The sequence below is a fragment of the Chionomys nivalis genome, chromosome 3 (genome assembly GCF_950005125.1).
Source record: "Chionomys nivalis chromosome 3, mChiNiv1.1, whole genome shotgun sequence".
Classification (NCBI taxonomy): domain Eukaryota; kingdom Metazoa; phylum Chordata; class Mammalia; order Rodentia; family Cricetidae; genus Chionomys; species Chionomys nivalis.
The window spans coordinates 89,210,804-89,226,181 of record NC_080088.1 but is presented as its reverse complement, the minus strand read 5'-3'; the positions used below and the strand labels follow the sequence as shown (position 1 = coordinate 89,226,181).

Sequence of the window (15,378 nt, the reverse complement as noted above, 5' to 3'; positions counted from 1 at the left end):
GATTGGGGAGATGGCTCACTCAGTACAGTGCTTGCTGCACAATCATGAGAACCCGAGTTTGACTTCCAGAACCCATGTTGAGGGCACGGTGGAGCATGCTTGTAACCCCAGCACTAGCAAGGCAAAGACAGGCAGATTTCTCGAACTAGACTGATGTAATTAGCTAGCCCCAAACCACTGAGAGACCCTGTTAAAAAAAGACAAAATTGGACCTAGTGAGATGGCTCAGTGGGTAAATATTCTTGCTGACAAGCCTAAGGATCTGAGTTCAGTTCTTGGGACCCACATGATGGAAGAGAATCTACTCATACAAGTTGTCCTTTGATGGTGTGTGTACACGTGCATACAAACACACACACACACACACACACAACTGTATGTTACCCAATCATTCCATATAAAGTAACAGTGTCTTGATTTTTGCTTTGCTATTTCATAGTGCATCTCACCTCTCAGGTTGTTTGAATTTACTTGTTTCTACTCAGGATGGTAAACTATAGGCTTAGCATGGTGGTACACACCTGTAGTCCCAGCACTGAGATGGAGTTCAGTTATAGCCTGGGCTGCATAGTGACATTCTGTCCCAAAAAGAAATCCTTGTTAGCAGAATATCCATCCTGTTACTTCTGAGTTGGAAGGGGGTCAGGGCGTAATAGACTGACATAAGTCACCTGGTCTGATACTCTTTTGACCAGACCAGGCCACCATGCAGTAATTTTGTGTATTCCACATCCCTTGTTAGTGTTCTTGAAGTAGGGGTGAGTTGATGTCTCAGTAATAGGTTTTAATGGGTTAGGCTGAGAGAAACCAGCAGTTTCCTATAAAATGATCTGTTTCACAGGTATTCAATCAGCTCTCAAATTATGTCATCCTCTGTTAGTGAAAGTGACCTTAATGCTCACTATTGAACAAGTGGGATCCGTTTATTTTGTGTTCCTAGGCCACTGGTCTTCCTCTTAGGGGTCCTTGTGGAATCTCTGATTCATCACTGGCCCTCAGTGTGTGACTGAGTGTATTTAGCGCTGTTTCATTTCCCCTTTCTAATATTAGAACCCACCGGGGGAGTCTAGATTGCCTAGTGCTATTATAAATAGATGTATTATTATGTTAGGAGCTCAGAAAACATTTAGTGACTTAAGGTTCTGTGTATAGAAAGCTTTTATGATAGATAAGCTTGCAGTTTTGAGGTATAAAGCAGAAATGTGGGATCCACAGTGATTGTTCACATTTTCCCATAGGCCGTGTGAGGGTGACTCACATTACCAAGTCTCTGGGATGCAGAGCTGCTTGTTTGATTTGGAAGAGGACGATGGTTTTCTTGGTCCTGACTTGCTTAAAAAGAAAAGCAAGGCTGGAGAGATAGCTTTGCAGTTAATGGTGCTTCTCGTTCTTCCAGAGGACCTTTGGTTCAGCACCCACCTTGGGTAGCTCACATCTGTCTGTATACTCCAGTTCCGGGGGCTCCATTACTCTGTTTTGGCCTCCACAGGTACCTGCCCTCATGTGCATATACCACTCTTCCAGATACACATAATTAGAAAAGAAATATTTTAAGAAAAATCTCTTAGCCGGGCGGTGGTGGCGCACGCCTTTAATCCCAGCACTCGGGAGGCAGAGGCAGGCGGATCTCTGGGAGTTCGGGGCCAGCCTGGTCTACAAGAGCTAGTTCCGGGACGGGCACCAAAAAGCTACAGAGAAACCCTGTCTTGAAAAAAAAAAAGAAAGAAAAAGCTCTTAAAAAGAAAAGCCAAAGCTATATAGTTTAGATGTGGGCTTTATGGCAGGACCAGTTTGGAAGATTGTTGGTGCTTGGCTTAGGTCTCCTTCATCAGACCAGCCCAGTTTCCCTGAGTTTCAGTTCTCAAATAGGCTCATATTTCTCTTGTGTCAACTTCCCAAGATGAGGGGGTCTGGGAAAGCAGGAAGTAGATGAATTATAAAAAGCAGTGCCTCCCAGGAGCTTTGCTTGCCTTGTTCTCTTCGCTGGTCAGGTAGTCTGACCTAAGCCCCTGGGTCCTGGGGAAACAGAGCGGAAGATGGTCTACATATCTGTAGCCCCAGCATACAGTAAGTTAGGGCATGAAGATTACTATGACTTTAAAGCTAGTCAAAACTATGTGGCATGACTCTGCCTCAAAAAAACAAAAACAAAATAATGACAACAGCAATTGGGTCTGGAGTGATAACGCAGCAAGCTGATTGCCTTGCAGGTGAGGATCTGAGTTCAGTCCCTACAACCTATGTAAAAGAAGCTGGGCATGATAAGACATGCTTATAATTCCAGCACTAGAGAGGCAGAAACACATAGATCTCTGAACTCCTTGGCCAGCCAGCCCAGTCTACTTGGCAAGTTCCAGGCCAATGAAGACCTTGTCTCAAAAAAAAAAAAAAAAAAGGTAGATGGCACCTGAGGAGTGACAGCTGAGGTTGTCCTCTGTACATATGCACATGCAGTTGCATACACAAATGTGCCTATATACGTGAACATGCACGTATATGCACATACTCACAATTGCAGTATTACGGGTTTGAATTGTGCACACCTCACCAGCACCTAAAACTGATTGTATTTGGACCTAGGGCCTTTGAAGAGGTGACTAAGTTCAAATGAGGTCATCATGGCAGCCTCTTAATGCAGCCTGACTAATGTCCTCAGGAAGAGGAAGTTAGGTCAAGGAGACAGCAAGGATATATATGCACAAAGAAGCCCATGGAGGGTGTGATGAGAATGCAGCTTCTCCAAGACAAAAGCAAGAGGCTGCAGGAGAAGCCAACCTGCTGCTACCTTGAGCTTCAGCCTGCAGAACTATAAGGTGATCATTTTCTGGTATTGAAGTCCCTCAGTCAGCTTACACAGATCTCAGAGAAAAGTAATGATCACATTGTAGAAGCATCAGCTGAGCCCCTCCCCTGTGTGCGTGTGTGTCCCATGCATGTCTTTGCAGGTGCACGTGTATGTTTGTGTGTTGAGGCCAGAGGTCAGTCTTGTTCCTTAAGAGCCATGAACCTTATTTTTTGAGACAGTCTTTTTACTAGGACCAGGTGAGTCAATAGTAGATTATATATAAACCCTGTCCCTGACCCCATCTCTCTAGGGAGCCTTTAAGATTGAGTGATCTATTCTGTAATGGGAAATGCAGGCAGATCCTTGGGACCTTAGAGATGATTCTCACTGATGGGCAAGGTAGAGTTTCCTGGTGGTGGAGTATAAGGCAGTAAAAGAAGATTGATCTGATCAGACAGAGGGCCCCATGGCTCTCAAGTGGAGAGCAAGGGCAGCTCAGCCAGAGCCTGCAAAGGTGATGGGAGTTAGAGGATGCTGGACAAGCCTTTTGGACTGTCCTGCCAACACCTGGATTTTGAGCTTGGAACTTGGAAAGTAATGCTTTCTGGTTGTTTGGTCACCCATCTTGTGATTCTTTGTTGCTGTAGTCCTGTCATACAAAACACTAGTTCAAGAGTAGAAAAGAACGGATGTTGGCATGCCTGACAGCTCAGCTCCCAGGACCCATGTGGCAGAAACCAACAACAGTATAGAACAGTGGCAGTTTGTTTTCTAAAGTAGTTGTAATGTCAGTAGTGAATAAGTGAATGAGCAGTTCAGTTGCCTAAGACGGGTGGTGGCTGTCTTTATTATTACTTGTGCTACGGCCACTGCCACCACTGTGGATTGAATCCAGGAACTCCCACATGCTAGGCCAGCACAGGCCAACATGTCACCATTGAGTTACATACCCAGCCTTAGGCTGTGGTTTAAATAAATAAGCCATTGACTCTTGGAGTACTGATTGGCCAGAGGTCTGAAGCAGCATATGTCTAAAAGGTAAGCCTGGAACATAGCAGAAAACAGCAACGCAAGGCTGCTGAGATTTTGGCAGAGGGCTGAGGAGCGGACTTCTTCAGAGTGCCTGCTGGCCTGTGGGACAGGTGTAGCATCTTTAAGAATTACTATAAGTAGGGCATGGTGGTTCACTCCTTTAATCCCAGCACTTGATAGGCAGACACATGTAAATCTCTGAGCGTTCCAAGTCAGCCTGGTTTATATATCTAGTTCCAGGACAGCCAGGACTATACAGAGAGACCCTGTCTCACAAAAGAAAGGAAGGAAGGAAGGAAGGAAGGAGAGAAGAGGAAAGAAAAGAAAACTACAGTGGATTGGGCATGCCAGGCATTTTAAGCCCACTAGTTCACAAGTCTCCCAAAAGAACAACAGTAGACCTCCTAACCTGGTAACCACTAGAGAATGCTATCTAACCAACTCATTTTAAAATATAAACTGGAAAAGGAAGACTGGGGTGTCTGTGGCATGACATTGCCATTACTGTCTTAAATCAGAGCCTCTGTGATGAGCCACAGGAAACCCTCACTAATAGTATTCTGTTGGAGGACTTGGAGGAAGAAGGTCTTTAGGTCCTCACTCTTGCCCTAGCTGCATGTGGTTTCTCTTAGGAGGCATTAGCCCACAGATGTACCCAATCCTTTGACAGCGCAACATGACATTGTCATCTGCACAGTTCACATTTGAGAACTCTACAGTTGAGTTACCAAGAAACAAAGCAAGAAACTTATCAAATCTTTTTCTTTTCTTTTTTTTTTTTTTTCTTTTTGGTTTTTCAAGACAGGGTTTCTCTGTGTAACAGCCCTAACTGTCCTGGAACTCACTCTGTAGACCAAGCTGGCCTCCAGCTCACAGAGATCCGCCTGCCTCTGCCTTCCCAGTGCAGGGATTAAAAATGTGCACCATCACTGCCGGCTTTTCAAATTTCTTTTTTTATTTTTATTTATTTTATTTTTTTTAAATATTTATTTATTATGTATACAATATTCTGTCTGTGTGTATGCCTGAAGGCCAGAAGAGGGCGCCAGACCTCTTTACAGATGGTTGTGAGCCACCATGTGGTTGCTGGGAATTGAACTGAGGACCTCTGGAAGAGCAGGCAATGCTCTTAACCGCTGAGCCATCTCTCCAGCCCCCTCAAATTTCTTTTTAATATAGGCTGGTGATGATGCATTGAGTAAGGGCATTCTCCATACAACTCTAACAATCTGAGTTTGATCCCTAGAACTCACAGTGGAAGAAGAGAACCAACTTCCAAAAGGCCTCCACACACAGAGAGATATACATAATAATAAATTTTAAAAATTCGGTCTCAATATTTTAATTAAGTTTGATTTTGTGTTGAGCTATATTGGGATGCATGTGGCCCACAAATTTTGGGTTTGGGATATGTCTGTTAGAGTTTAGGGGGTGGTGAAGCAGCTTCTCTGAGTAGTCACCCATGCCAGGGTGGGCTTTTGATGAAGCAGCTGAGTCACCCGTACTTGTGAAAATAATCCCCAAGGAACTCAATGGGAGCCTTTTTTTACTGGCTCAGCAGGTAAATTGCTTGCTGCACAAGCCTGGTGACCTGAATTTTCCCAGGAACATGTAAAGGTGGAGAGAACTGACTCCGTCAAGTCTCGCTATAACCTCCATAGGTGCACCCACACACATACATCATTTGTGTACACACTTTTTTTTTTTTTTAAAAGAAATTCATTGGTTTCCTCAAGCTCGACTTGAGTGAGGAATTTCTTTGATTGTTGTTGATGCCCTTCCTGGGTTGTAAACAGCATCTAGCCTGTTAACTACCTGGCAAAGATGAGGAAATTCTCCTTATAAAATTGTATCAGCTGGGAACCAAAGGAGGAGTGACAGAGAATCTGTATGAGCCCCAGGGATTTGGACATTGGCCATCAATTTCTTCTTACCTGTGACCCTTTAAAACCGACTCCCAGGCAATTCTAGTTAATTACACAAACGCACAGGTTTCATTGGAGGTTCTGGGCACCATGATCGGATAATTGGCTGGATTTATAATGGCTAAATTAATAGGCAGGTGGCAGCTCCTGACCTACCATAAGTCATTACTGGGAAATTACCGCCCTTCTCAAATTACCTGTCTCTAAAGCAAATAGTAGGTGCCCATCTACCTCATAGAGTTCCTCAGGTTTTCTGCTTAGTAAGTCAAGTACTAGATAGCTATTAGAGTGCATTGAAAAATGTGAAATCAAATGCAGTGGAATGTGCTTTCGAGATGCCAGGTGTTTTTAGTGTCTTGGGGGAAGTACATTAAGGAACCCAAGCCCCTCATTATCTTCCTCTGTGGAGCCGAGGGAGCTGTCTGAGGGTATGGTGACATGCCTGTCACTGTTGATGGTTTTTTTTTTTATAGCAGATGATTGCTTTGACTTGTGCATTGCTAAATGCTGTAGGCAGATCATGTTAAAGAGAAACTGGCTTAATAGTTTCCTGACAGTTGCAGCCAGAAGCCTTTTTGAGGCTGGGTTTCTGGTTTAACCACTAGGGCCTGGGGATTTCAGTTGTGGTTCTTGCTTCTAGAATTTACTTCCTCTCTGTGGTTTGAGCAAACCCAGCTCACCTTCTAGTCTAAGGCTTCATTTCCCCATTTTATGGGAGTTTTTCCTTTACAAGTATGAGGGTGGAAGGCCTGAGCTTGATCCCCAGAATCTATATAAAAGTGGAGTACAGCATTGAACCAGTGTAATCCCAGCAATGGCAAGTTGGGACCTGGAGACTCTATTCCTGGAGCTCTCTGGCCAGCTAGCCTGTCTTACTTGGTGAAGTTCTAGGTAAGGGAGAGTCTGAGGATCACCAAGATAACCTGCACACACACATGCACATGTACACTGGCATACATCTGTGCACTGACCATGACATGTACACACACACACACACACCCCAAAAAGGAAAGGAAAACAAAGTACATAAGAAGGTAGATGAGGGGCTGGAGAGATGGCTCAGAGGTTAAGAGCATTGCCTGCTCTTCCAAAGGTCCTGAGTTCAATTCCCAGCAACCACATGGTGGCTCACAACCATCTGTAGAGGGGTCTGGTGCCCTCTTCTGGCCTGCAAGCATACACACAGACAGAATATTGTATACATAATAAATAAATAATAAAAAAAAGAAGGTAGGTGAGGAGGGCAGGACTTGTTAACATGAGTATGTCTTTTCATGCCTGCTTAATGACTCACAGAAGACCAGTGTGTGAATCAGATCATTGGGCCAGCCTTCAGGCAGTCCTGTGATCTAGTTTTATAAGAAATATGTTTGTGTTTGAAAATTAAAAGAGAAGATAATGATATCATCTTTGTGGAGTTTGGAGAAGGGGCTTAGAAACCCTTAGGCGATGGTGAGCTCAGATTAAAGTACACTAGGATTTTGTAAGTGTAAATGGTAAACCCTGTGTCAGGCATGGCGGCACACACCCTAGTACCACACAGAGGCAGGCAGAGCTCTGAGTTCTAGACCAGCCAGGGCCATATACTGGCATAAAAAGACAAAAAAATTAACCTCATGGAGGCTTTAGATCTGTGGTGTCTAGGAAGGGTGGGGACATGTTCCTAACACTTGGCCTCCAGTGCTGCTTTCCCACCACAGGCTGTGGGCATATCAGTTTCCTTATCTATGATGAGGAGCTGGTTCAGTTACATCAGGTGTTGTGCCAATCAGATGAAATAATGCTGTGTTTTATCAAATCTCAGATGCAGTCAATTATAAACCACACCTTTCCTTTTGTACTGTGACAAAGAAAGAATGCTGCCGGTTAAACCAACTTGGTTTCGGGTGTAATGTACTCGAAATTCAGAGATGTTCAAATGTAGTGGGTAAGCTGGACATAATAGTGCAAATCCATAATTCTGACACCCAGGATGCAGAGGAAGAAGGATTGAAAGCTTGAGGTCAGCCTTGGTTATTTTGTAAGACCCTTTCTGGACAAAAAGGGGAGGGTGGCAGGGAAGATGGTCCAGTAGCTTTTATTTATTTATTTATTTATTTATTTTGGTTTTTCGAGACAGGGTTTCTCTGTGGTTTTGGAGCCTGTCCTGGAACTAGCTCTTGTGGACCAGGCTGGTCTCGAACTCACAGAGATCCGCCTGCCTCTGCCTCCCGAGTGCTGGGATTAAAGGCATGCGCCACCACCGCCCGGCTCCAGTAGCTTTTAAAGCACTTGTTTAAAGCACTCAAGAAAGAGGCCTGGAGTTTGGATCTCCTGAATCCATGTGAGCACCAGGTGTTCATCAAACAGACCTCAAGGTGGATTGGGGTGACTAGCCATGTCAGTGAGCTCTGGGTTTGATTGAGAGATCCTTCTGTGAAAGGATAAGATGAAAAAGTTATGGAGGGAGATTGCTGATGTCAGCCTCCGACCTTCACTAGCACATGTACATATACAAGAACCTGCACATACTTACGCATAAAAAAAATGTGGGTTGGGCAGTGGTGGTGCACACCTTTAATCCCAGCACTTGGGAGTCAGAGACAAGCGAATCTCTGTGAGTTCGAGGCCAATCTGGTCTACAGAGGGAGTTCTGGGACAGGCCCCAGAAGCTACAGAGAAACCCTGGCTTGAAAAACAAATGGTGGACAAACCATGTGTGTTTTGGGGGTGTGTGTGTTTTGACAGAGTTTCTCTGTGTAACAGCACTAGCTGTCCTGGAGCTTGCTTTGTAGACTGGACTCAAAGATCTACTCGCCTCTGCCTCCCAAGTACTGGGATTAAAGGGGCCACCACCCCCAGTTTTTAAAATCAGTAAAATCTGACATAATGGAAGGAAAACACTCAGCTGTACAATTCTCTAGGGTCATATTTGATTTTTGTTATGTGTATCCAGAGGATGACATGGAGTTATTAAGAATAAATAATCACTGGCACGCATGGGGAGATGGCTCAGTCAGTAAAATGCTTTCTGAGTGAGCATAAGGACCTGGATTTGACCCCTAGTACCTTTGTACCAAAGCTAGATGCTGTGCCACACAGAACAGTGCCATCACTGGGGCTTGCTGACCGGCCATTCCAGAACTTAGTGGGATCCAGGTTCAGAGAGAGATGTTGTGTCAAAATATATATGGTTAAAGACTGAACCTGATAGCACATGTCTTTAGTCTCAATACTCAGTAGGCAGAGGCAGAATTTCTGTTAGTTCGAAGTCAGTCTGATCTATTTTCAGTGAGTTCCAGGGTATAATTGATGCCTATTTGGAAAAAAGGGATTTATTTTTATTTTATTTGTATGGGTGATCTACCTGAATGGGTATATGTAGACTATGTGGATGCAGTGCCTCAGAGGATCCCCTGGAACTGGAGTTACAGATGGTTGTTAGCCTTCATTAGGTCCTAGGAATCAAACCCAGTTCTTTCGCAAAAACCAGATTTCTTTTTAAAAGATTTATTTATTTATTTATTTATTTATTTATTTATTTATTTATTTATTTATTTATTTATTTTACAGTGTTCTGTCTGCATGTGTCTTGTAGGCCAGAACAGGGCACCACATCTTATTATGGGTGCTTGTGAGCCACCATGTGGTTGTTGGGAATTGAACTCAGGACTTCTGGAAGAGTAGTCAGTGTTCTTAATTCCCTGAGCCCTCCCTCCAGCCTTTATAGTAGATTCTCGACAAACCTTGGATCATAAACCAATTCCAGGAAGTCTTCAGCTAGCTCCTAAGCACGTCCTGGCTGGAAGGGGGCATCAGTATTGCTTTTACAAATAGACTTTGGCTATTGAAAATGAACTTAGTCCCTGTTTACAGTTCATTTTAGACCTCAGATTTTCATCAATGGATATGCACTGGGCTTTGGATCTACTCAGAAGGCATGGAGTCTAGAAGGGGACACATGGTGACTTGATGGTGACAAGACACCCTAGATCGTGCAGGAGTTGAGGCATTCCCTTCTGTGCTGTTTTAGATTCTTCCCAAATATCTGTAATCATTCCATGGTCTTGGGAACATTAAGCCACCCAGGTAGAGAGACATACCACACATAACTCTCCGAAAGTGTCAGACTGAGAAACTATCAGAAATTGGAAGAGACTAGGAGACAATTCAAGGAAAATCTGAAGCTCAACTCATCCTATCTACCAGTCTTGTCCTCTGACTGGGACAATGCCATGCAGATGTAAGATCTGAGCATCAGTGAAGCTCAGCCAAAGGGCTGAAACTGTTTTCTCTGCAGTGCCTCTCCAAATCTACTGTTGTTTTAAAATACAAAGTTGGCTTGGCCAGTACTTGGCTTCTCCTAGAGTGGTGAAGCAATATTTTTTGTGAGCCTTGGCTTCATTTATATCTAGAAGAAAGGAGTTGGTTCAGTCAATTAATGCTGACTTAGGAATTCTATTTTAACATAATTTCTGTTTTTTCAGGGGAAGCACCTGTTGCAGAAGTTCCTTCCCTGTTTGTGATCCTGTCGGTGTGCAGTTTAATGATACTGATAGTGTTAATTGCAAACTGTGTTTCCTGCTGTAAGGACCCAGAAATAGACTTTAAGGTGAGCATAGATGGCGTGAACATTTAAAATCATTTGCTGATTTTTAAAGTGATGTGTGGGTGTGTGTGTATACGCATGTACACATGTGTTCACATGCGCAGGTGAGTATACCTGGAAGCCAGACTACAACCAAAGGTGCCACCTCATTAACACCCTTTTGAGACAGGGTCTCTCACTGGCCTAGAGTTTGCTGAGTAGCCTGGACTGGCTGGCCATCAAACCCCAGGAGTCTGTCTTTTACCTCCCTATTGCTGGATCTTGCAACCACATCCAGTGTTTTTACATGTTGGGAGATTGAACTCAGGTCCTCTTCATGTGTATAAGGCAAGCAATCTACTGACTGAGTCATTTCCCCAGCCCTAAAACATCTGATACATTGCTATAAATCACATTCTCTTGGGAGCAAGGGTCACTGGACTCTACTTTTCCTGTCCTGTATATAACAAAACATTGTAAGCCACACAATTTCTCTTTTATAGCCTTTTCATCCTCCACCCTGCCATTGTAGTGCTGTATCAATGACAGATGCTTTATTAACAAATGAACCTGGTTTTGTGCCAACAGAATTTGATTGACAAAAGTAGCTGGCTTGGAATTGGCCTATCAACTGTATAGTTTGCCAGCCCTGCCTTAGGGAGTCTGTGTGTGTGTTTGTGTGTGTGTGTACATGAATGTGCAAGTACACTTTCCTATGTGTGCATGTATATATAGAGGCGAGAGGTCAGCCTTATAGGTTGTTTTTTGGGAGCCATCCCAAGTTGTTGGTTGTTTTGTTTTTTGAGACAAGGTCCCTTATTGGAACTGGAGCTCATGGATAAGGCTAGGATGACTAGCCAGTGACTCTCAGGATTCTGTCTGTCTTTACTTCCTTACCAGTAGGATTATAAGTGTGCACCACCATGTCTTGGTTTGGTTTTGGTTTTGGTTTTTGGTTTTTCAAGACAAGATTTCTCTGTGTTGCCCTGACTCTCCTGGAACTCACTATGTAGATCAGGCTGACCTCAAACTCAGAGATTTGCCTACTTCTGCCTCCTGAATGCTGGGATTAAAGGTGTGTACCACCACTGCCAGGTTTATGTCTGTCTTTTTACATGAGCACTGGGGATTGAACTCAGGTCTTTATGCTTTTGCAAAGCAAGCAGTTTACCAACCAAGCTATCTCCCCAGCCTTCTTGGAACCTCTTTGACACTTATTGGTGGCGTGTCTTGAGTTTTTGCTTAAATAAAGAACAGTGTGTGGTGCTCAAATTCATTTATTTATAGTCTGTCTGCACAGAAGATCAGGCAGGTTTTGGTTTCTTTCAGGCTTTTGTATAAACTGGCAAATTTGTGATCATTAGCTCACTAAAGCAAAGGGGTTTCCTCAGTGTTTTGTGTATGAGGAAGGATACTGGAAACCTCAGGTTTGTCTCTAAACCTTGATTCCCTAAAGAGAACAGCACTTCCTACTAGGATACTTCCTATCTATAGTCAGTATAACAGAGGATCTGGCATAGTAGTGACAGATGGATGGGATCTACCAGCAGATCAACTGGGAACTCTTTCTAGAATTTATTGCCCATGTGTTGACACATTAGGACCTCACAACATTTGTTTAAGTATATAAGCTGGGTGTGATGGTTGCACGAATGTAATCCCAGCACATGGGAAGCTGAGGGGGAGGATTGCTAGTTCTAGAACAGCCTGTCTCAAAACACTTTCACAGCCAACACTAAATTTATGGACTGAGCTCTCCAGACCCCCTCATGTCATTTTTATTCTGTGCTCTCTTCACTTGGAGTCCATGGTGCTTCTGAGGAGATAGGGAAGTAAATTGTTTTCCTGGCTCAATGCTTTGCCTTGCACAGAAAACTAAATGTAGGGGAGACCTGTAGGGAATCCTCAGTCCAGACCACAGTCTGCGGTAGTGGTGGCCTCTGGACACCTGTGGGCTTTCTGCATCAGCACCCTGCCCCCAAGGCTCACATCGATGTACACACTTCTGTGGGAACTTCCTGACTTCCCTGTTGAGAGCACAGCAATAGACAGAGAATCTGTATCCCCTGGCCATCAGTCCTGCCAACGGACTTTGCACAGAAACCTGGCCACTTGGGGACAAAGATAAAAGTCTGATGGGGTTGCTGATACTGAAGTCTGGCATCTTATGTTTCCAGATACCTCATCCTCGCCTTAGATTGATCTGGGTTTTTGAATGTGAGTATTCACAAGGGAGCCAATTGTGATGCAGCTCAGAGTCTGGGAATGTACATCACTTTGCAGCTGCCCCATGACTGATGCAAGGCTGCAGTGTGTTAAGCTCTCCAGCTTCAGAGTCTGTGACTGAATGAGTATTTATTGATTTTGATAGCATGTTGGTTAGTTTCTTTTAGACTTAGAGCCCCTCAATTGCAGGGGCTGAGTAGCCCTGGGGAAGACATTTACAGATCAGGAAGCAATTTGGCCTTATCTCAATATTTTATTATTATTATTATTATTATTATTACACAGTATCATCTCTCTGAATCTTTAGAGTCTACTGGCATATCTATTGGTATATCATAATTGTTGCCAAATTTTAAGTGACATTTTTAAAGTATGATGGATGAAGGCCTTTTAATAAGAGAGGGTTTATGAACTGGGAACTGGGAAGATGGTTTGGTGGGTAAAGCAGTTGCAGTGTAAGCATGAGGACCTAAGTTCAAATCCTCAGAACTTGTGTAAAGCCAAATACAGTAATACATGTGTCTGTGATCCCCGTGCCCCTATGGGGAGATAGAGGACCAGCTAGCCTGGCATATGCAGTAGAGGACAGCAGAGACCCTGTCTCAACAGTAGAAGGCAAAGGCCAACACCCAAGCGTGTCCTGACCCACCTGCCACAGACACAAAAATGGGACAGTTTTTTCTCCCTCTTTTCCTTTATTTACTTTCCTTCCTTCCTTCCTTCCTTTTTTTTTTTTTTTGTTTTTGTTTTTGTTTTTCGAGACAGGGTTTCTCTGTGGTTTTTGAGCCTGTCCTGGAACTAGCTCTGTAGACCAGGCTGGTCTCGAACTCATAGAGATCCGCCTGCCTCTGCCTCCCAAGTGCTGGGATTAAAGGTGTGTGCCACCACCACCTGGCTCTTTCTTTTTCTTGAATGAAATCTCATGTAACCCTTAGTGGTCTTGAGCTCCTGCCCCTCCTCCCACTTCCCAAGTGCTTAAGTCATCACGCCCAGCTTCCTTTCCCTTTTGAGCCTGTGTCTGTCTCAGCCTGCACCTAAGGCTGGCCTTGACTAAAGATGCGCTGGCTCAACCAATGAATGCTGCAACACCACACCCGGCGCTGACTCTCACACATTGAACGTTCAGAGCTTCATTTTCCTGCATGCAGGCAGCAGTGATGTCCAGTGCCTGAGAGTGTCTGCTCACGTCAGAAGTCTCCCTTGACTATTTGTAGTTTTTCTTGTAGTGGGTGGGTCGCTAAGGGAATGTGACAGAAAAGGAAAGTGAGAAGGGTGAGAGCAGAAAAATGCAAGAGTTTTGTTCACGGTCTGTTCTGTTTCTATTCTGATGCTTCAAGGGACGACACTTGATAATTATCTGAAGCAAGTATTGGCTTGCTAAATTCATTTGGGCCGCCAAAGGGCACCCAGCTCACAGGGATGAAAATAGGAAGGGTCAAGATAGCCCATCCAAGTCACTGAAGGTTCCTGAAGCTTGGTAGGTGCAGTCTCAGCTGGTTTTGTTTTGTGGTGCTGGGATGAAACCCAAGTTCTGCCACATGCTAGGCTAGTGCAGTACCACTGAGTCAAGCCCCCCCTTTTTTTTTTACTGTATGGTACTTATTTATTTTGAGATTTATTCTCATTAAGTTGGCCAGACTGGCCTTGAATTTACTCCATAGTGGAGACTGGCCTTGAACTTTTGTATTCAGCCTAGGTCTCCTGAGTAGCTGGGATCACAAGGCATGTGCTACCACACCCACCTCCTAGTGTCAATATTTTTTTTAATCAGGGTACTTTTATTTTTAACTCTGTGCGTGTGTGTGTGTGCGTGCACAGGCACATTTGAAAAGCCAGCTGTTAATGCTGTGGGGACTGAGAACCGAACCCAGATTCTCTACAAGAACAAGTGCTCTTGCTGGGCCATGGTGGTGCACACCTTTAATTCCAGTACTCAGAAGGCAGAGACAGGTGGATCTCTGTGAGTTCAAGACCAGCCTGATCTACAGAGAGAGTTCTAGGACAGGCTCCAAAAACTACAGAGAAACTCTGTCTCCAAAAACTGGGGGGGGGGGAGGAAAAGAAAAGAACAAGTGCTTTTAACCCCTACTTAACCATCTCCTCATTCACTTAAATATCTGAGTTTTAAAGCTCTTTATTTCAGCAGGAATCACATTGCAGTTAGAAAGTGCAATTAGAAAATTTTCAAATAAAATTAACTTTGATCCAGTTTGTAAAGAGATTTATGAAAGTAAATAATGATTTTTTTAAAAAAGAATTGTTTAATCTCTTATCAATTTTTTGGTCTTTTCAGTCCTTGAAACTTTTAAGCCTGGGCAAGAATTTCCATGTTAAGGTCTATGGGCATCTTTAGAAATTTTTGTTTTTAACTTTAAACTGTCAGTTTAGAAAATTACATAAAATATTTATTTCTTACTTTAAAATCTTATTGTTCCAGATATGGAGGTGCATGCCTGCTGTCCTAGCACTTGGGGAGTAGAGTGGGAAGGGAAGGCATCTTATTATTTTGCTTTTTTGAGTTAGTGAGCTTAATTACTTGTGCTTTTTACTAGAAGTAGATATGAGTTGGATAAAACTATGGCAGGGTGTTCCAAATGAGTGAGTAAATGCTCCTTGTTCCAGCTTTCACAGCCTGCTTTCATATGTGCTTTTTTTTTTGATTGCAGGAATTTGAAGACAATTTTGATGATGAGATAGATTTCACACCACCAGCAGAAGACACCCCCTCTGTCCAGTCCCCAGCAGAGGTCTTCACACTCTCAGTGCCAAATATTTCACTTCCAGCTCCATCCCAGTTCCAGTCTTCTGTGGGTAAGATCTTCTGTCCTCGTGCCAGATGTCCA

General features: G+C 43.7%; 1 protein-coding gene across 2 annotated transcripts in view; it reads left to right on the top strand.

Annotated features, from left to right (window-relative positions):
* Lmtk2 (lemur tyrosine kinase 2) overlaps nt 1–15,378 on the top strand; it is a 94,419-nt gene that overhangs the window by 17,440 nt on the left and 61,601 nt on the right. For both annotated transcript variants that reach the window (XM_057764478.1, XM_057764477.1), the window contains exons 2-3: nt 10,209–10,333; nt 15,202–15,346. In XM_057764478.1, coding sequence (XP_057620461.1) covers nt 10,209–10,333; nt 15,202–15,346 — 270 coding nt within the window. The remainder of the gene's footprint in view (nt 1–10,208; nt 10,334–15,201; nt 15,347–15,378) is intronic.